This window comes from Alligator mississippiensis, chromosome 2, assembly GCF_030867095.1.
Source record: "Alligator mississippiensis isolate rAllMis1 chromosome 2, rAllMis1, whole genome shotgun sequence".
NCBI classification, from domain to species: domain Eukaryota; kingdom Metazoa; phylum Chordata; order Crocodylia; family Alligatoridae; genus Alligator; species Alligator mississippiensis.
Genome location: NC_081825.1, coordinates 230477428 through 230493236, shown reverse-complemented (window position 1 = coordinate 230493236; position 15809 = coordinate 230477428). Strand labels below are relative to the sequence as shown.

Below are 15809 nucleotides of genomic sequence, written 5' to 3'. Positions count from 1 at the left end.
GGGCTAGGGAGCCGCTTTTCCCCCTCCTGCTACCCACTCAAACATACCTCAGACCAGTTCACAAGTTTGCCTGACTACAGGCACCTGTCCAAGGTGCAAAGTTGTGTGGCCTGCTTTCCAATCTCAGACCCCTGGTGTGTTGAGATTAAGCTGTATGAGGAAAGGTTGAGAGAATTAGTTTGGAGAAAAGATTAAGGAGGGTCATATTGGTAGAGAGAAATTGTGACTAGATGGCAGGAACTGAGGCAATGGATTTAAACTGCAGCACAACAACTTTTGATTAAATCTCAGAGAAAACTTCATAATTGCTAGAGCAGTAGGATGAGCTGTAAAGGAAATTGCGGTATTTCTTTCATTGGAAGATTGTAGAGGCTGGATAGGTCTCTATTTGGTACAGTTTAGGCGTTGTGTATCCTACATATGTGCAGGGATTTGGCCTAAATGACACTTGAGGTGTCTTTCAAAGCTACGATTTTGTAAATGTTACAATTAAAATGGCTGTCTCAGCCTGTGGCTGGAGGCTACAGTCATCTCTCTGAAAAATGGTCTCATTCCCATCAATGTGAATATGGATCCCCACTGCAAAAGACCAAAACCAGTTTCTCTTTTAGATTAGCCATTAGAGAAACAAGGTGCTAGTGTTTCAATACAACATTTAATTTTATCATAGTAAAAAGTAAGAAACAGCTTTAGGGAAATCTTTTTCTTCTATCTGTATATCTTTTCCCTTCTCCTCCAACTGTTATCTCATCTTCAGTCAGGTTTCTTTTCTTTTCTTTTCTTTTCTTTTCTTTTCTTTTCTTTTCTTTTCTTTTCTTCCTTCTTGTTGACAAGCCATATGAAATGTTACTTGCAACAGACAACCCCTGCTTTACTGCTGCGCTTGACCTTTCCTGAAAAGAAACAGGATGAGCATAAGGGAAATAAAGTCCAGGAAAGTAAGGAACTAAAGGAGAGATAGAGACAGAAGCATGTATACACACATATAAAATACAGAGAGAAAAAGAGGGAGAGAGAGCGTGCATTCAGGGGCAATGGCTTCTCATTTTTCTCATTACTGCTACTAGTCACAGCCATAGCAGAGTGAATTTCTGGTCTATCTTCCAGACTAGTGCCTCCCTGCCCTTCCTTACAGCAGAGCTGTTTCAGCCAGTCTCACTAGCCTTTCTCAACTGTTTACCTGAGAGCAGAAACGAGGTCTGTTCTCTACAGAACTACTGAAAGATGTAAAAAAAACCCCGATACTAGTTGACCTGGTAGTGTCAGACTTCTGGCATACATCATGATACTATTTGGCAAGGTGTGAACTTCCTCACTAAAAGCTGATGATCACTAGTGTGTGAGGACAGCACGGTCTAAGCTACAGTACATCCAGTGTGAGGAGAAACTTCCTTTTTCTGAGAGTGGCTTTGGGAAATGCAGGTTGAAAAATCATTGATAGCATGCATTTGAGAAGGAGCAGGGGCAGAGAAGGAAAGAAGAAGGGGAGATGGAGGAGAACGGGTCAATGAGAGGAAGTATGATTATTTGGAGGAGGAAATGCATGAAAAACAGGACTGCAAGATATCAAAAGTAAGAGAAACAGTAATGCCAACTGTTGCAAAACCATCGTGAGACTTGGGATTTCAAAGTCAAAACAACTCCAACTCGCAATCTCTTGATCAAACCCTGTGATCTCCAGATTCTCCCAGCTGGTAAGTGGATGGCAAGGGATGGGGAGAGAGGAAAAGGCGGCAGTGGGGAGAGACCGAGGCGGCCCCTGTGGTGAGGGAGGGAATGGGGCAGGAGCTGGGACTGGGGTGAATGGGGGCTGGGGCAGGTTGTCCAGAGGCGCCTGGCTGAGGGACAGAGGCAGGCTGCCCGCTGTGGGCTGGGGCTCTGCACCCTGCTGCCTTTGTTCTGGGAGCTCAGCTGCGTGATCCCAGTGTGCCTCCTGCTGCCGGGTGGGCAGATATGCCACGCAGCCAGCATGCCCCATGTCTCCTGCCTACCCAGCAGGCAGCAATGGCATCATACTGAGCTCCTGGGGCAAGGCAGCAGGGCACAGAGCCCCAGCCCGCAGCAGGCAGCCTGCCTCTGCCCCGCAGGGGGCACATGCCCACATGCCTCCTTCACGGGTGTGCGCTGCTGCGAGGTGGGGGCGCCTCTCCCCCGTGCCTCTGGACGACTTGCCCCAGCCCCAGGGCCCCATTCACCCCTGTGTCTGCTCCTGCCCCACTCCCTTCCTCACTGTGGGGGCCTCAATCTGACCCTGTTTTTCGTCTCCCCCCCACCCCGCTCCTTTCCCTCCACTTACCAGCACACTGCTATGTGTCTGTCAGTGTCTGCATCTCTGTTTGTCTGCCCCTCACTCCCAAGCCACAGCCCCCCCAGCCCTGCTGCTGCCCCTTCTGACCTACAGTACCCTGCATCCTGCTCGGGTACGTGGGGACTCTCTCCCTGGGCTCCCCCCCTGCTCGCTCCGACACACACACTTCAAAAAATAGCATCTCATGATCTATGTGCCAGTCTCTTGATTTTTTAAGAGTTTGTCTTATGATTTTTGGCATGGTGGGGTTGGCAATGTTGGAGAAAGGATATGAAAGGATTACATTATTTAGAAAGGGAAAGGAGGGAAAGACAAGTTAATCAGATGCAAAGCTGAAAAACTGTAAATGACTGAGAAAGTAAAGTAGTTAGATACAGGAAGAAAACGAAGGAACAGAGAAAAGAATGAACCAGAGGGGAGAAAATCAATTACTATCTGTTGCTTGTAGAACATTTGTTGCAAGAACATTACTACAGATGGCGTACAAATAATTGGTTTGGTGTATCAGGTAGTGGAGGCATGATTGAGGGGATAAGATACTTGAAAAATTTGCTCCTAAATAGGCAGTGGCGGGGGAGCATATTGTTTTGACATAAAGGAGGATATTTTTATATAGCTTATTTGCAGCGTTTTCTTAAGTTTTTGCAACACTGATGCTGTTTTTCTGAATGCCTTAATAGGTGTGTGTGAGTGGTGAGGAAATACATAAGAACTTTTAGTTTCCAGTGGCTTTGGTATATGTTTGTTGGCAGTATATTTCATTATTATTTAATTTAGTGTAGGCACAATATTTTAGCATGGAGTTCCGTGGTAATAGGTATTTTAACTTTTTTTGAACAATTTATATCTGGGATTGCCTTGAAAATTTTGTAAAATGTGGGAAATCAAATACATGTAGATGATTAAAATGGTGATCCATGGCTCTCTTACTACTTGTATTAGATATAAAAATATAACATTTTCAGTAATGTTCCTGATGAAAATTAAATGTGGTCATGCATGGTTGGGGGACCAAGATAGAGAGCTAGGCATGTGCTGGTTCACATCTTGTGGCCTTTACCCCACATTGACTTGAACGGCCATTCTAGGAGGAGAGGAGAGTGTGAAAGAGAGAATCATAGATGACACATTCACAAAGATTCATATGCATAACCATAGGCAAACAGAGAAATGCAAGTAGACTCTCAGCCAGATGGAAGGTGACATACTAAATGGGTAAAGGAGAGAGATGTGTGCACACAAAAATAGTTTAATATGTTTTTAAAAGTTAAATGTGGGTGCAAAATAAAACAAATAATATTCCCAAAGGAATCAAGCCATGTGAATCACTACAAGAAACCAGCTGGCAGGGAGGATGTGGAATGACATACAGTGGACAGAACAACAGCGTAAGGTATGCAAAAGTAACTTTCTTTAGAGAACAGATCATTCTAACTTTTGAGGCTTGGCCTGAGTGAGAGAGGTTCATGGGGGAGGATCATAACAATCTTGGTTCAAGTGTGTGCTTTACTGGTATACAAGATACTCATGCAACATATTCAGATATAGGGTAGGTGACTTAAGTAATGGGTTCTGGTTCTTGCCACCATTTGGCAGACCCAGACTGCAAGCACTTTTTAGTTGAAGATATAAGGAAAAATATTAATACAGGAGTATGGGTTATGAGACAACTTAGTGTCCAATAAGAAGTATTTTGGGGAAAGGTGTAGAAATACAGGCTGTCAGAAAGGAAGTTCACAGACACTACATTTCCAGATAGACACCATATAGACTGAAATAGTCTAAGAGAACTTAGTGGGGTTTCAGCCTTGTAGAAATCCCTAGAGGCAATGCTGTAGAAATGCTATCTGGAGGAGCTCCATGCTACTCTAGTTTCAGTCCCTCTCCTCTTCAGTCACAGAGCTGCAACACTGCTTGTGGGGGCAGGGACAGAAATAATTGTGAAAATATTTCATTCCTACCTGAAGTATGCAAATTGGTTTCAATTTTAGAGTCTGACCTATTTTCCCTGGAAAGAAAAAATTCAAACAAAAACTTAACAAGTTCTGCCACAAATACTCACAAAAGAACTACAAGCTATTATTATTCTAATAACATGATCAGATATTAATAGTTATATCAATGCTATTTGAAACTTTATGTCAGCAGCAGAAATATGCCCTAACTGTGCAACATAGTGCTGCCTTTGAAATGAAGTTATGATAAAATGTACAAGGAATATGAATGCTATAGACTGCCATTATATAGCACACAACTGAACTGTTAATGCTGCTAACATGTGGTTATGATTTGGAAAGTGATGATAATAAAAGTTTGTTTGTTCCTTGTCCTTGTGTGGGTGTCCAGGTGAATGGTACAATGAGTCTTTGTCTCTCTTCTTTGTCCCCTTTGTTTAATCTATGGATGCAGCAGACTGCCCCTTTTCAGCACCTCCAAGGACATAAATAGGTCCCACAGGTTTTCTATACCAGATCATTGAGCAGGCCGAGCACAGAGCACACGCAGGCTTCACCTAGGATGGTGCACTGTGTACAAGTGTCTTGTATACTTGGAATGTATAATCCTTTTCGGTATTTCCCTTGAGGCAGTGTGGCAACCTCAACATAGGCTTGTGTCCTAAAAGCACTATCTAGCCCATAATATCTGTGTCCTGTGTGACTGAATCAGAGCTTCTAGCTTTGAGGATAAAAAACTTAAAGCCCATGCGGCAGCTTGATGAGCTAGATTCTTGTTGGTTTCAAAACATCAGAGAATATGCATGGAGCAGACACCTGTTAAGTCTCTTTGCTCATCTCCGTGTCTCTGCTGAAGTATTTACTATGATCCTTTTTAGTGCTTTCTTCTATTTATTTAAAAAGCTAAAGTTCCTAGGACTTCTGCCACTCCCCTCCGCAAACTTTTCTGAAATGAAACAGGTTGTATTTAATTTATCATGGGTGTTCATTTTAAATACACTCTTTCTTAATTTCATCCCCTTCTTCCCATCCTGGTTTAACACTCCACACAATTGCTCTGTGTTTTTGAGCCTAAATCTTACAAGGTGCTCAGCACTTGCAACTCCCATTGAAGTCAGGAGGATTTGGCCCTTGAAATCTGCATCTTTCAGATTATTCGCTGTGATTCTCAGAGTGGAATATAATGTTACATGTGTAGTTAGAAAGAAGCTGCATAGAAAGGGATGCGACTTCCCTGGCATGTTCTGTGTATCATCATCAGTCTAACTCTCAGGTTGGTTCTGTTTACAGAATCATAATTACTATGGCTAGATCTTAAGATAGAATCATAGAAAATTAGGGTTGGAAGGGACCTCAGGAGGTCATCTAGTCCAACCCTCTGCTCAAAGCAGGACCATTCCCAACTTAGATCATCCCAGCCAAAGTTTTGTCAAGCCAGGTCTTAAAAACTTCCAAGGATGTAGATTCTACCACCTCTCTGGGTAACCTGTTCCAGTGTTTTACTACCCTCCTAGTGAGAAAATTCTTACTAATATCTAACCTAAACTTCCCTTGCTGCAACTTGAGACCATTGCTCCTTGTTCTGTCATCTGCCACCACTGAAAATAGTTCTTTTGAACCCCTCTTCAAGTAGTTGAAGGCTGCCATTAAGTCCCTCCTCAATCTTCTCTTCTCTAGACTAAATAAGCCTAGTTAGCTCAGCTTGTCCTCGTAACTCATGTCCCCCAGCCCCTCACCATTTTTGGTGCCCTCTGCTGTACCCTCTCCAATTTGTCCACATTTGTTCTGTAGTGGGGGACCCAAAACTGACCACAGCACTCCAGATATGGCCTCACCAGTGCTGAATAGAGGGGAATAATCACTTCCCTTGACCTAGTGGCAACACACCTACCAGTGCAGCCCAGTATGCTGTTAGCCTTCTTGTCAACAAGGGCACACTGCTGGCTCATATTCAACTTATTGTCCACTGTAACTCCCAGGTCCTTCTCTGCAGAGCTGTTGTCCAGTCAGTCAGCCCCCAGCCTGTAATGGTGCATGGGATTGTTCCATCCTAAGTGCAGGTCGTTGCACTTGTCCTTGTTGAACCTCATGAGATTCCATTTGGCCCAATCCTCCAATTTATCTAGGTCACTCTGAATCCTAGCCCTACCCCCAGCATATATGCTACTCCCCACAAACTGGTGTAATCTGCAGACTTGTTGAGGATGCACTTTAAGCCACCTTCCAGGTCGCTGATGAACGCATTGAACAAAACCAGCCCCAGGACCAACCCCTGCAAGGGGACCAGGTCAGCTAAAGGTCCATCAATGTGCCATGGGACATCCTAAAGTTTTGCTGCCACTGCTCCTTATTCCAGGCTTTGAGCAAAAGCTGCTCCCACCAGTCCAGCATCACTGGTAACGCTCAGCAGTGACCAAGTGGCATCCAATAGCATGGCCACAACACCCCAGCTTCTGCAGCATCATGTTGGGCCTCCTGCAAGTGGGCCAGCATGATGCCCATGGTAGTATCATGATCTTCAAAGAAGCTCACACTGCCAAAGCACAGAGTGCCTATGGATTAGAATAGCCAGGGCAAGGATTTATTTGGTTCCACCATCCATCATTTTCAGAAGGCCCCTGGAGATCCAATCCCAGCTGGGACAGTCAGTCAAGGAGGGATTGGAGATCCCATGCCAGGCCAAGGAGGGATTGGAATTAGCATCCTCAGCAAAATAAGATACCAGGAGTGTTTGTGAATCCCAGCAATAAAAAGTCACTTCTTACACAAAATGAGTGCATTTGAAATGGAATGACTGAGACACCAACACTGAACATCATACCACATTAACAGAGGTACTTTTTGCCTGTAATGACACTAGAGTAAATGGGGATACTTCTAATTGGCAGAACTTCTTGGAGACCCTGTCCCTTTCTTACATGTAAGTACTTGTTAAATGTACTAATAAGCCATCAAAAATCAATATATACTCTTTCAAATAATGTTATTAAATGTTTTATGTTGGCTTATTAAACCACATATGTCACTGACTTCAGTGTTGGTGAAACATGCCTGACCAATATCCTTAGACACTGAAATCTTTCATTCACCTACAGAACTGGTGCGGTATGAACTGTGGCAGTGCAAGCTTCTCTTGCGCTGCCTGGCCAATATGCCTCATTCCTGATTGACACAGGATCATCCCTTCGGGTGAGAGGAAAGTGGAATCTCCAAAATCTAATGACTCTGTGGTCTCTCCACTGGGACAACCAACTAGAATGCTATTGTGACAATTGGTTTATCATAGAATCATAGACAAGTAGGGGTGGAAGGGACTTTTGGAGGTCATCTAGTCCAACTCTCTGTCTCAGGCAGGATCATCCCTATCCAAACCACCCCATGTAAATCCTTGTCTAACCTATTGCTAAACTATGCAATAAACCCTGTCACACAACTACTGTACAAGGCATAGCTGTCACAGCACAGGTAAAGCAGTGTTGTGGGGCAAGGGGGGCAATGGTAGTTAAAGTCCTTTTGGCATAGGTATTTATAATCTAAATACCTCTCTATTAAAAATGGGACAAGAACTTCATTCATTTCACACAGGGGACCAAATAAAGTGTGAGATTTGTAGCACACATATATAAGCTTATATAGGCAAGAGTGTAAAGAACAAAGCCCTCTGCACTGTTACTGTAGGTGGTGTGCTGCATGCTTATGGCTTTCTGTGCTAAATCTCTGTGTGTGTGTACAGTTAGGCAAGGTGGTATTCTGAGCTCTACAAGCTAAGTTGCTACATCATCCATACCTTCCCTTCCCTTCTCTTTTTCAGTGCAACTTTCCTTTTATCTGAGGGTAAAGGATTTTATTTTTTTATTGGTTATTAATAGTGGGCAAATAGCAAGCAGCTAGATGCTTAGCCCACAGTGACTTTCAGTAGGTCTCAGGTACCTGTTTGCATAACTTTGAAAACTTCCCGAGGTATAAAACTACCTGTGGAGTAGAGGGGAAGTCATGGGAGAGGAAGGACTTTTTCTTTCTCTTAGTACAGTATGGCACACTGTAGCATAGGCGGTAGCTTTTCTTCCTCTGAAGCGTCAGTGAATAGGTACTTCTAGAGGCAGGACACTAGCTTAGGACCCTGAACTCCATATACCAGTATTCTGGTTTAGTAGCTCAGGATGGAAGATACTGGACTAGCTAGATCTATAGTTTGATCTAGTTTGAAAAATATGATGGACAAAATTTTAAAACACAGGTTTCCAAAGTTAGGCACCTAATTGTACACTGAGGCACTTGAAGTGGTTCAGTTTTGTGAAGTGCTGTGTATACTTGCAGATCCTCCGGCAATCAGAGAGGGTAGTGAGCAGTCAACCCTCATGAAAATCAGGCCACCTTCATTTAGGTCCTAACTGTCAGTTTAGAGGTGAGATTTTTAAAAGGATGTAAGTGGCTGTGACCTTTTGAAAAGCCTACTGTACATTCTGCAGCTTAGCCCAATAATTCTAAAAAGCTGCTCTAAGAATAACTCTGATGACATGAATGTCCCATCTTTCATTCCCCAAAGTTCATGCATGAAGACCATCTCTGCATCAAAATCAATATACCCATAGCCATACTTACCTGGATGGCTTCCTCTCCTTGCTTCTGTGCTTCTTTTCATGCAGGTTGTCATTACATTGTTGTTCCTCTGACTGCACGGTGGACTGCGTCATGCTCTGTTTCAGGGAGCTGTGGGAAGTAACTGCCATCCCTCTCTTACTCTCTTCAATAGGACCCACTATGCCAGAGATGGTAACTCGCTTGGAAGATGCTTGCTTAGCAGGTTCCTCTTTCTCTGCCTCTGGGATTGGTGGACATTTTGAAATCTCTTTGTGGTCATCTCTCTTTAAGGAAATAAGGAAGGCATTCAGCAAACAAGACACAATAAGAAAAGACACAAAGGAAATGTTCAGGTTGGGGCTGTTCTGTGTGACTGGGGCTTTGAGGACCATGGGAATATAATTTACTATTTATGTATTCTTTACAAATATTGAGTTTCCTGTTGGTGAAGGGTGTCAGGCACTTAAAGCTTTCTTACACCCCTTTGCCAATGAATACGGACGTAGACCTACTTCTAGGTGTGGGTGGGGAGTTCATGAATGGCAGTGCTAGTTGTTTGATGGCCTAAGTGTTAATTCTCTTTTCCCTTTCTGCGTCCCTCCATTTTCAAGCAGCAGTCTTATATGGACAGTGGGCAAACAGGACACCAAATATCAGGGGTCCTTGAGGGCCCACTTAAAGAGGCACAAAAATGGCAGTTACTGCTGTTTCTGGCTCAGCCACTGTTGCCACCCCTTCCATTGCTGCTGCTTAGAGTGCAATCCCTAGTGCTATGCCACTGTTTCTAAGCTTCCTTTCCTTATGTTTTTTCCTCTTTCCTCTTATCTGAGAACAGAGATCAGCTATTCTGTCTGCTGTCTGTGTATTAAGATTGCTCCCTTGTAAATTGAGCCCACATTTTCTGCCTTCAGCTGGTAAATGCAGAGAAATTTCCAGGTCTCCCTTGTGCAAGGACAGACTTTTATATAATCAAAGAAAGCAGGAAGGGAAAGAACTTGATATAACAACCCTTTCTTAGGCTGATTTCCTAATTAAAGTTTAAAGAAGTTAAAGGAAAATAAAATAAAAGCATGCTTAATCCAAAAAAGTTCTCTTTCCTACAAAAGGAGAAGAACTTGAACCAGGAGTCTCTGATGAGTCACAGGATAGAAATTTCCCTTCTAGTTCTTTGTGAATATTGCAAGAAGATGTCGGAGAAATTATTCGCTTAAGCTCCCAACCTGGAAAGGGAACACCTGCGAATACTCCTGACCCCAACGGGGCTCGTTTCCCAGCTGAGACTCAAGCAGGAGACAAGGGTGTGGTCTTTCCAGTTTATTGGGCCGAAGGTCCCCCGACCTTAGAAAGGCAGAGGGGCCCTGGTTGCACTCTCACACACATATTTATATTCTCTGGTTACATGAGCTTTTCGCATGCGCAAAGCTTTAGCAGAAAATTACTAGTACTGCGTAACTCTTCTTTCACCTGCAGCGTAAGCTCCAATCAAAATAAAGTTTTAAAAAGTTTTACCAAATAAGGCACAGGTCTGCCGTTAAGCTTATCTATCATGCTTAGTTACTATGGGGGAAGTTGTGGGCCCCTGAAGGCACAGGCTGTGCTTCCAGTATTGCCAAAGGAAACCCCTTTCTCTGCGCACAATTTCTAACAAAGACAATTGATGCTTTGGATTTCCAGTTGGATATACACACAGAGAAATAGAAATGGTAAATATCAGAAATAATTCTGTTTATGCCTACATACGACTTTTGGGAGGCACAATTAAAACTAAGTGTGACACCCCAAATAATTCTAAGCAATTAAACACACAAATTAAAAAGAACATATTATATAGTCCCCCCCCCCACACCCCAAAAAAGAACTACTGGTCTAATAATATGCAGTTGGTCCAATAAAAGATATCACCCACAAAAGTCCTTGCCTCTGCAAAAAGAACTGTTGAATTCTCACAAAAACTAATAATGCTGCAGCATAATATTTGTCAAGAACACCATGATCACCTCAGAGGAGCATTTCCAATCTAAAGACTCAATACACAAGAAAAATAAGATTGTACCTTCAGATAGATTAAGCATCTGTTTCTACTCCTGTTGTTTCTATAGCACCCACTTGTTTTTCACAGGCAATTTTTGCTTGGGGGAACAAAATCTTGTATTAATCTCAAGAGAAAGCCCAAAAGCAATGTCGCAAAAGATAATATCGGTGGCACCTCCCCCTACTGGGTATCTCTCTAGATTCGTTGAAACTCGCAACCTGCCCCCTGGCTGCTATCTTTCCTCCTTAGATCCCAGATAAATGACTCTCAGGCACAACAAATGATAGCTGACTTAGGATATTTGTCAGAAAAAATTTCTGATGAGTAGTAGCCAAAGAAAGGCTTCAAGGGACCCAAAGAAAGATAAAATCTGAATAGCAAAAAGGATACATATCTTTCTACCAGAATTTAATCTGTTCTGCAAGAGAAATCACAGATACCTGGGCTGCAACATAATTCTCAGTAAATCAAGGCATCAATCAACATCTCTTTTAGTCACAGGAACCAGCATACAAAAGGGTTCATTTTAAGGCCAGCAAATATTTGGTCCTTGACATCAGATAAGAGAAAGCAGAAAACCTGGGATAAGGCTGATTATATAAGTATAGCTGAAGAAAGGAAATTATCATATGAAACACACTTCTATTTTTTTCTTCTCTGGGTGTTATTAGAAAAGTGAGGGTATAACTTTTTAAACTGGTATTTGAAAAAATAATTAAATTGAGGACAACAAACAGATAAGGCCCTTATCAGGGTCTCTGATGAAGAAAATGGTGCACAAACATACCCTGGTGTATTGATTTTTCTCTGCCCTTCTTACCCATTGACCTAATTTATCCTTTTTCAACAGACTTTCTTGAGTCCAGAGAAGTGTCTTCCTCTCTACAGAATAATCTTTCTTCAAGTTCCCTCTAGTTCTCCTTCTAGGGTTTAGAAATAATTATTATTTCCCTCCCTGATCCTAGCTCAGGAAGAAGAAGGTATCTGGGGTAGAGATGAAAGTAGCTCAGGTGTGCAGTGTGAATAAAAGAGAGCACTGGGTTTAAACTGCAACAAAGCAGATTTAAATACCAGACAAAAACTTTCTTACTGTTAAAACAGTAAGATAGTGGAACAAATTGCCCAGGGAGATAGTAGAATCTCCCTCACCAGAGGTTTTCAAGAAAAGGCTGGATAGGCATATGTCTGGAACAGTATAGGAATAGTGTATCCAGTATTTGTACAGGGGTGGACTAGATGAGATTTGAGATTGCTTTAAACCCTGTGACTATGAGAGAGAGACAGAGGCAGCTAGGCTGAAAGACTGTTGCTTCTTGGGACTTGGTATAGTAGCTTGAAAAAGTATGTTCTGCACCAGCAGCCATCCTGGTCCCTTTGATAACTGTGGACCCAAGGCCGAATTTCCACCTGTCCCTTTGGTAAAAGCCCCTTGTATGAATATGCTGCTTCTGGTGGCTTCAAGAGGAATCCTGCTTCCCTTCTGCTCCTGGTTCCTTTTTATCTCTCATGTATAACTTCTACCTTCCTAGCTCTCCACTGGCACCTCTTTTCAGAGCTGGAACACTCACTTCCATTCCAGTAAGCCAAATACCTAATGTTTCTTACCTGTCAGTCACCAAATATTGCCATCACCTCAAATATCAGGAAAATGACATCCAGAATAACAGTGGCCATGCCTACATGGGACTCAGACTGCATAGTTGCTACTGCATAGTCATTTAGTACTTGTGTAAACCTAAGTTACTGCACAGTAGCACCAACTAATGTCACTTTTGTGATGCTACTGCGCAGTAGCCTAATACTACTGTGCAGTAGTGTTGTATAATCGTTGTTGCTACGTGACGCTACTGCACAGTAGTATTGGGCTATTGTGCAGTCAGCGTCTTATGTAGATGCAGCCAGTATCAGATACCCCACTTCTTGGTGTTCAAAAGGGTTACTCTGTCTCCATGGCCTCCATTGCCCTCAGGTTCTGTAGGGAGCTTATAACAGGCTAGTCATTTTGATATACATCTCATGTAAACTGAATTGTAGTTCATTTCATCCATGCAATAAAGGCTGTTGTCACAAGCATGAAACTCTTTTGACCAACAAGTTTGCAGAAATTGCTAACACCAAAGTTAACACCCCTCTCCCAAAGACTTACTTTCTCTGACTGGCTCTTTGTGCCTTGCCATTCCTCTGTTGACTGTGCACTAAAATTCTGATACACCACCTTGACTTCTGCACTGCTATTGCCGTCTGGGGGAAATCGAAGGAGGGAGATGAGCCGTACCCATTGAAGGAAGAGGGGGTGCTGCTTCTCTGGTGTGGCACAGAGCTCCAGGTAATAGCAGCGGCCATTCACCAGCTTTAGCTTGAGGTGACACTTCTCAGGATTGTGAATGGAGAGCTTCACAAACTTCAAAGGGAAAAACCTAAAAGAAAACTCTCTTTTGTCATAGGGTGATCTGAAGGAGAATACATGCTAAAGTACAGATGGAAACTTCTCAAAGACAGCATTGTGTCTTTTGGCTCAGAAACAATATGGTGTGTGCTCTTGGCTACTCCTCTCTTCGGTACCTCCAGCTATGTGCAGGAGAGAGGCTCAGTAGCGACTCAAGAAGTCTGGGGTTTTTTGGGTTTTTTTTAGTACAGTATGTTGACCAGACCACTAGAATTAACCCCAAATCACTTGAAAGGTGACCTCTGGCCTTTAATTTCCATAGGAACACAGGAACTGATACACGTCAAGCAGTATTCTGTCTACTTGCTTATACATTCTATCCAGTCCCTCATACATCATAGCAGTTTGTTTGATTTTTGGGTTACTGTTGTACCTTGAGTAGAGGATTTCTTTTGCTGCCTACAATGATGTACAGATCTTTTGTGTAGGTGTTTACAAAATAATCAATTTATAATCAAGCACTAACCCTCTTAATTGCTCCTTCATGCAGAAAACCCCATCAATCCTCTTATACCTTGTCAGCTTCTGATATACTTACAGAATTACTAAGTTAGTGGTTTTATTTGTTTGTTAGCTTAAATCTTTGGGCTGGAATGGCTACCAGAGAGGAATCCAAAGGTGCATGGTTAGCTAATGCTTAACTCAAGGGACAGAACTACTGAACAGATAGAACCATGTTGTTGTGTCAGGCCTGGGCAGAAGTCTCTATCACGAGGTGTACAAAGTTATTATTTACAGGGTAGCAGGTTTGTGTTTCTTATTTATGTTTGAAGGAACTTTAGTAATGAGAGGAGAAATAATCATTAACCTTTGACCAAGAGACGGCTCCAAAAAAACCCCAACCGGTATGAGAACAGTGTTCCATCTATCCCTTTTCAGTGCTGACTCACCTGCTGAGTACTAGCTGTTCTTTATGAGATGGCTGTTTTGAGAACTTCCAGAACTTTGATACAGCTTCCTGTTGGGGTGTAGGCACTGTGTGTGCTAGCAGCATCACATTGGGCAGATCTAAGCTGGGGCTGGATGCACAGATGCCTATGGTCACACAGTTGGGACGGTTGTGAACATAGATTGGTTCACCTCTCTTATTAACCTGCACACAAAAACAGAATCATGGCTGTATGTTACGGAGTGACACTATTATAATACAGACCAAATATGGTATCACTGGCCTGGGATTCTCACTGCTTAGATTTTGGGAATGAGAACAGAACAGAAGGTGGAAGAATGAGAGGGACATGCGTGTGAAGAATGGGAGAAGGAACCTATTCTGAGTAAAGAGGGACTGGAAATCAATTACCTGGAGATCTAGCCATCTAGCTCTTATACTGGGCTCATCAGCATGTTGCCTGACTGCCTAATGTAGGAAAAATGCTTGGATGTCACAGAGTTAATTCTCCAGAACCACCTCATGTTGCTTTGCGTGGCAGGAGAAGTGCTTTGTTCTTGTGATCTGTCCTTATTCAAGTATCTGTGTTATTGTAAAACTATGAGCTTCATTCAGGGGCTAGATTCCTTTATGTTTAAGCGCTGTATAAACACAGAACAAAAACACAGTCCCTGCCCTAAAGAGCTTACAATTCATATGTAAAAGAAGAGAAAACAGATGGATACAGACAGTTGAGGGCTCACAAAGGAATGAGAGAGTATTGGTCAGCACAATAGACTAACCAGCGCCCCCAGCTGTTGTCTGATTTTTTTTCCAGGTATCAAAGAACAGGATTGCAACATGGGAGGATGCCTAAAGGTGCTTTTCTTTAGAAATTCAGAGTGTGAGTGATGGAGGTTGGTATCACGGGCTGATTGCAGGGTGTGGTGTAAACATCTCAATAAGAAAATGAGAGATAACAGGTTATGTTTGCATGTGAGGGGAGATTAGGAAACATGCATGAGAGGGGGAATATACTATATATACCTTCCTGTGTGCTAGTTGGCATTGCATTGAGAGTGGAATAAAGACTGAGAATAGTAAGACTGAATATAGGAGGAGATAATTCTCCAACTAGGGTATGAAAGTGGAGATAGTCTATTCAATCTATGTCAAATTTTGTTGAATTGTTTTTTACCTGTATGAAATTACTCTCAAACATGGGAGCACATGTTAAAGGGGCATATTCGCCTTGACTAAGAACTCGCTGAAGATCACCCATAATGGACGTCTGGCTCCACGAGAATTTGCTTGTACTGAAGCTCTTAAAAGTAAAGTGGCTTCCCATGTTGCCTATACACAAAAGAGGAACAAATTAACAAGTTAAGAGGGGTTGTTCCAAAAAACAGAGAAAGAGTCAACAAGTGGCGGAACCCCAGAGGTTAGGAAATACAACAAACATGGACTTTCCCTTTAGAGGCTACATCATGTCATTAAAGAACAGAAAAACAACATTACTGAGCATGTACATTCTCGTGCGTCAGGGGCAGCTCAATATTCAGTACATCACTTTTTTTTTTTATAGTGATTCTACAAGAAAGTTCAAGTCACAAACAAAT

At 42.6% G+C, this 15809-nt stretch overlaps 1 protein-coding gene across 1 annotated transcript; it reads right to left on the bottom strand.

The window, feature by feature from the left end:
* Positions 1-4174: 4174 nt before the first annotated feature.
* On the bottom strand, positions 4175-15542 carry GARIN2 (golgi associated RAB2 interactor family member 2). Its single transcript, XM_059721344.1, has 5 exons — positions 15389-15542; positions 14213-14415; positions 13023-13326; positions 8866-9128; positions 4175-4316 (listed from the first exon to the last, which is right to left on the bottom strand). The coding sequence occupies exons 1-5, from the start codon at positions 15536-15538 to the stop codon at positions 4199-4201; spliced, it is 1038 nt and encodes a 345-aa protein (XP_059577327.1). The 5' UTR covers positions 15539-15542; the 3' UTR covers positions 4175-4198.
* Positions 15543-15809: the final 267 nt, after the last annotated feature.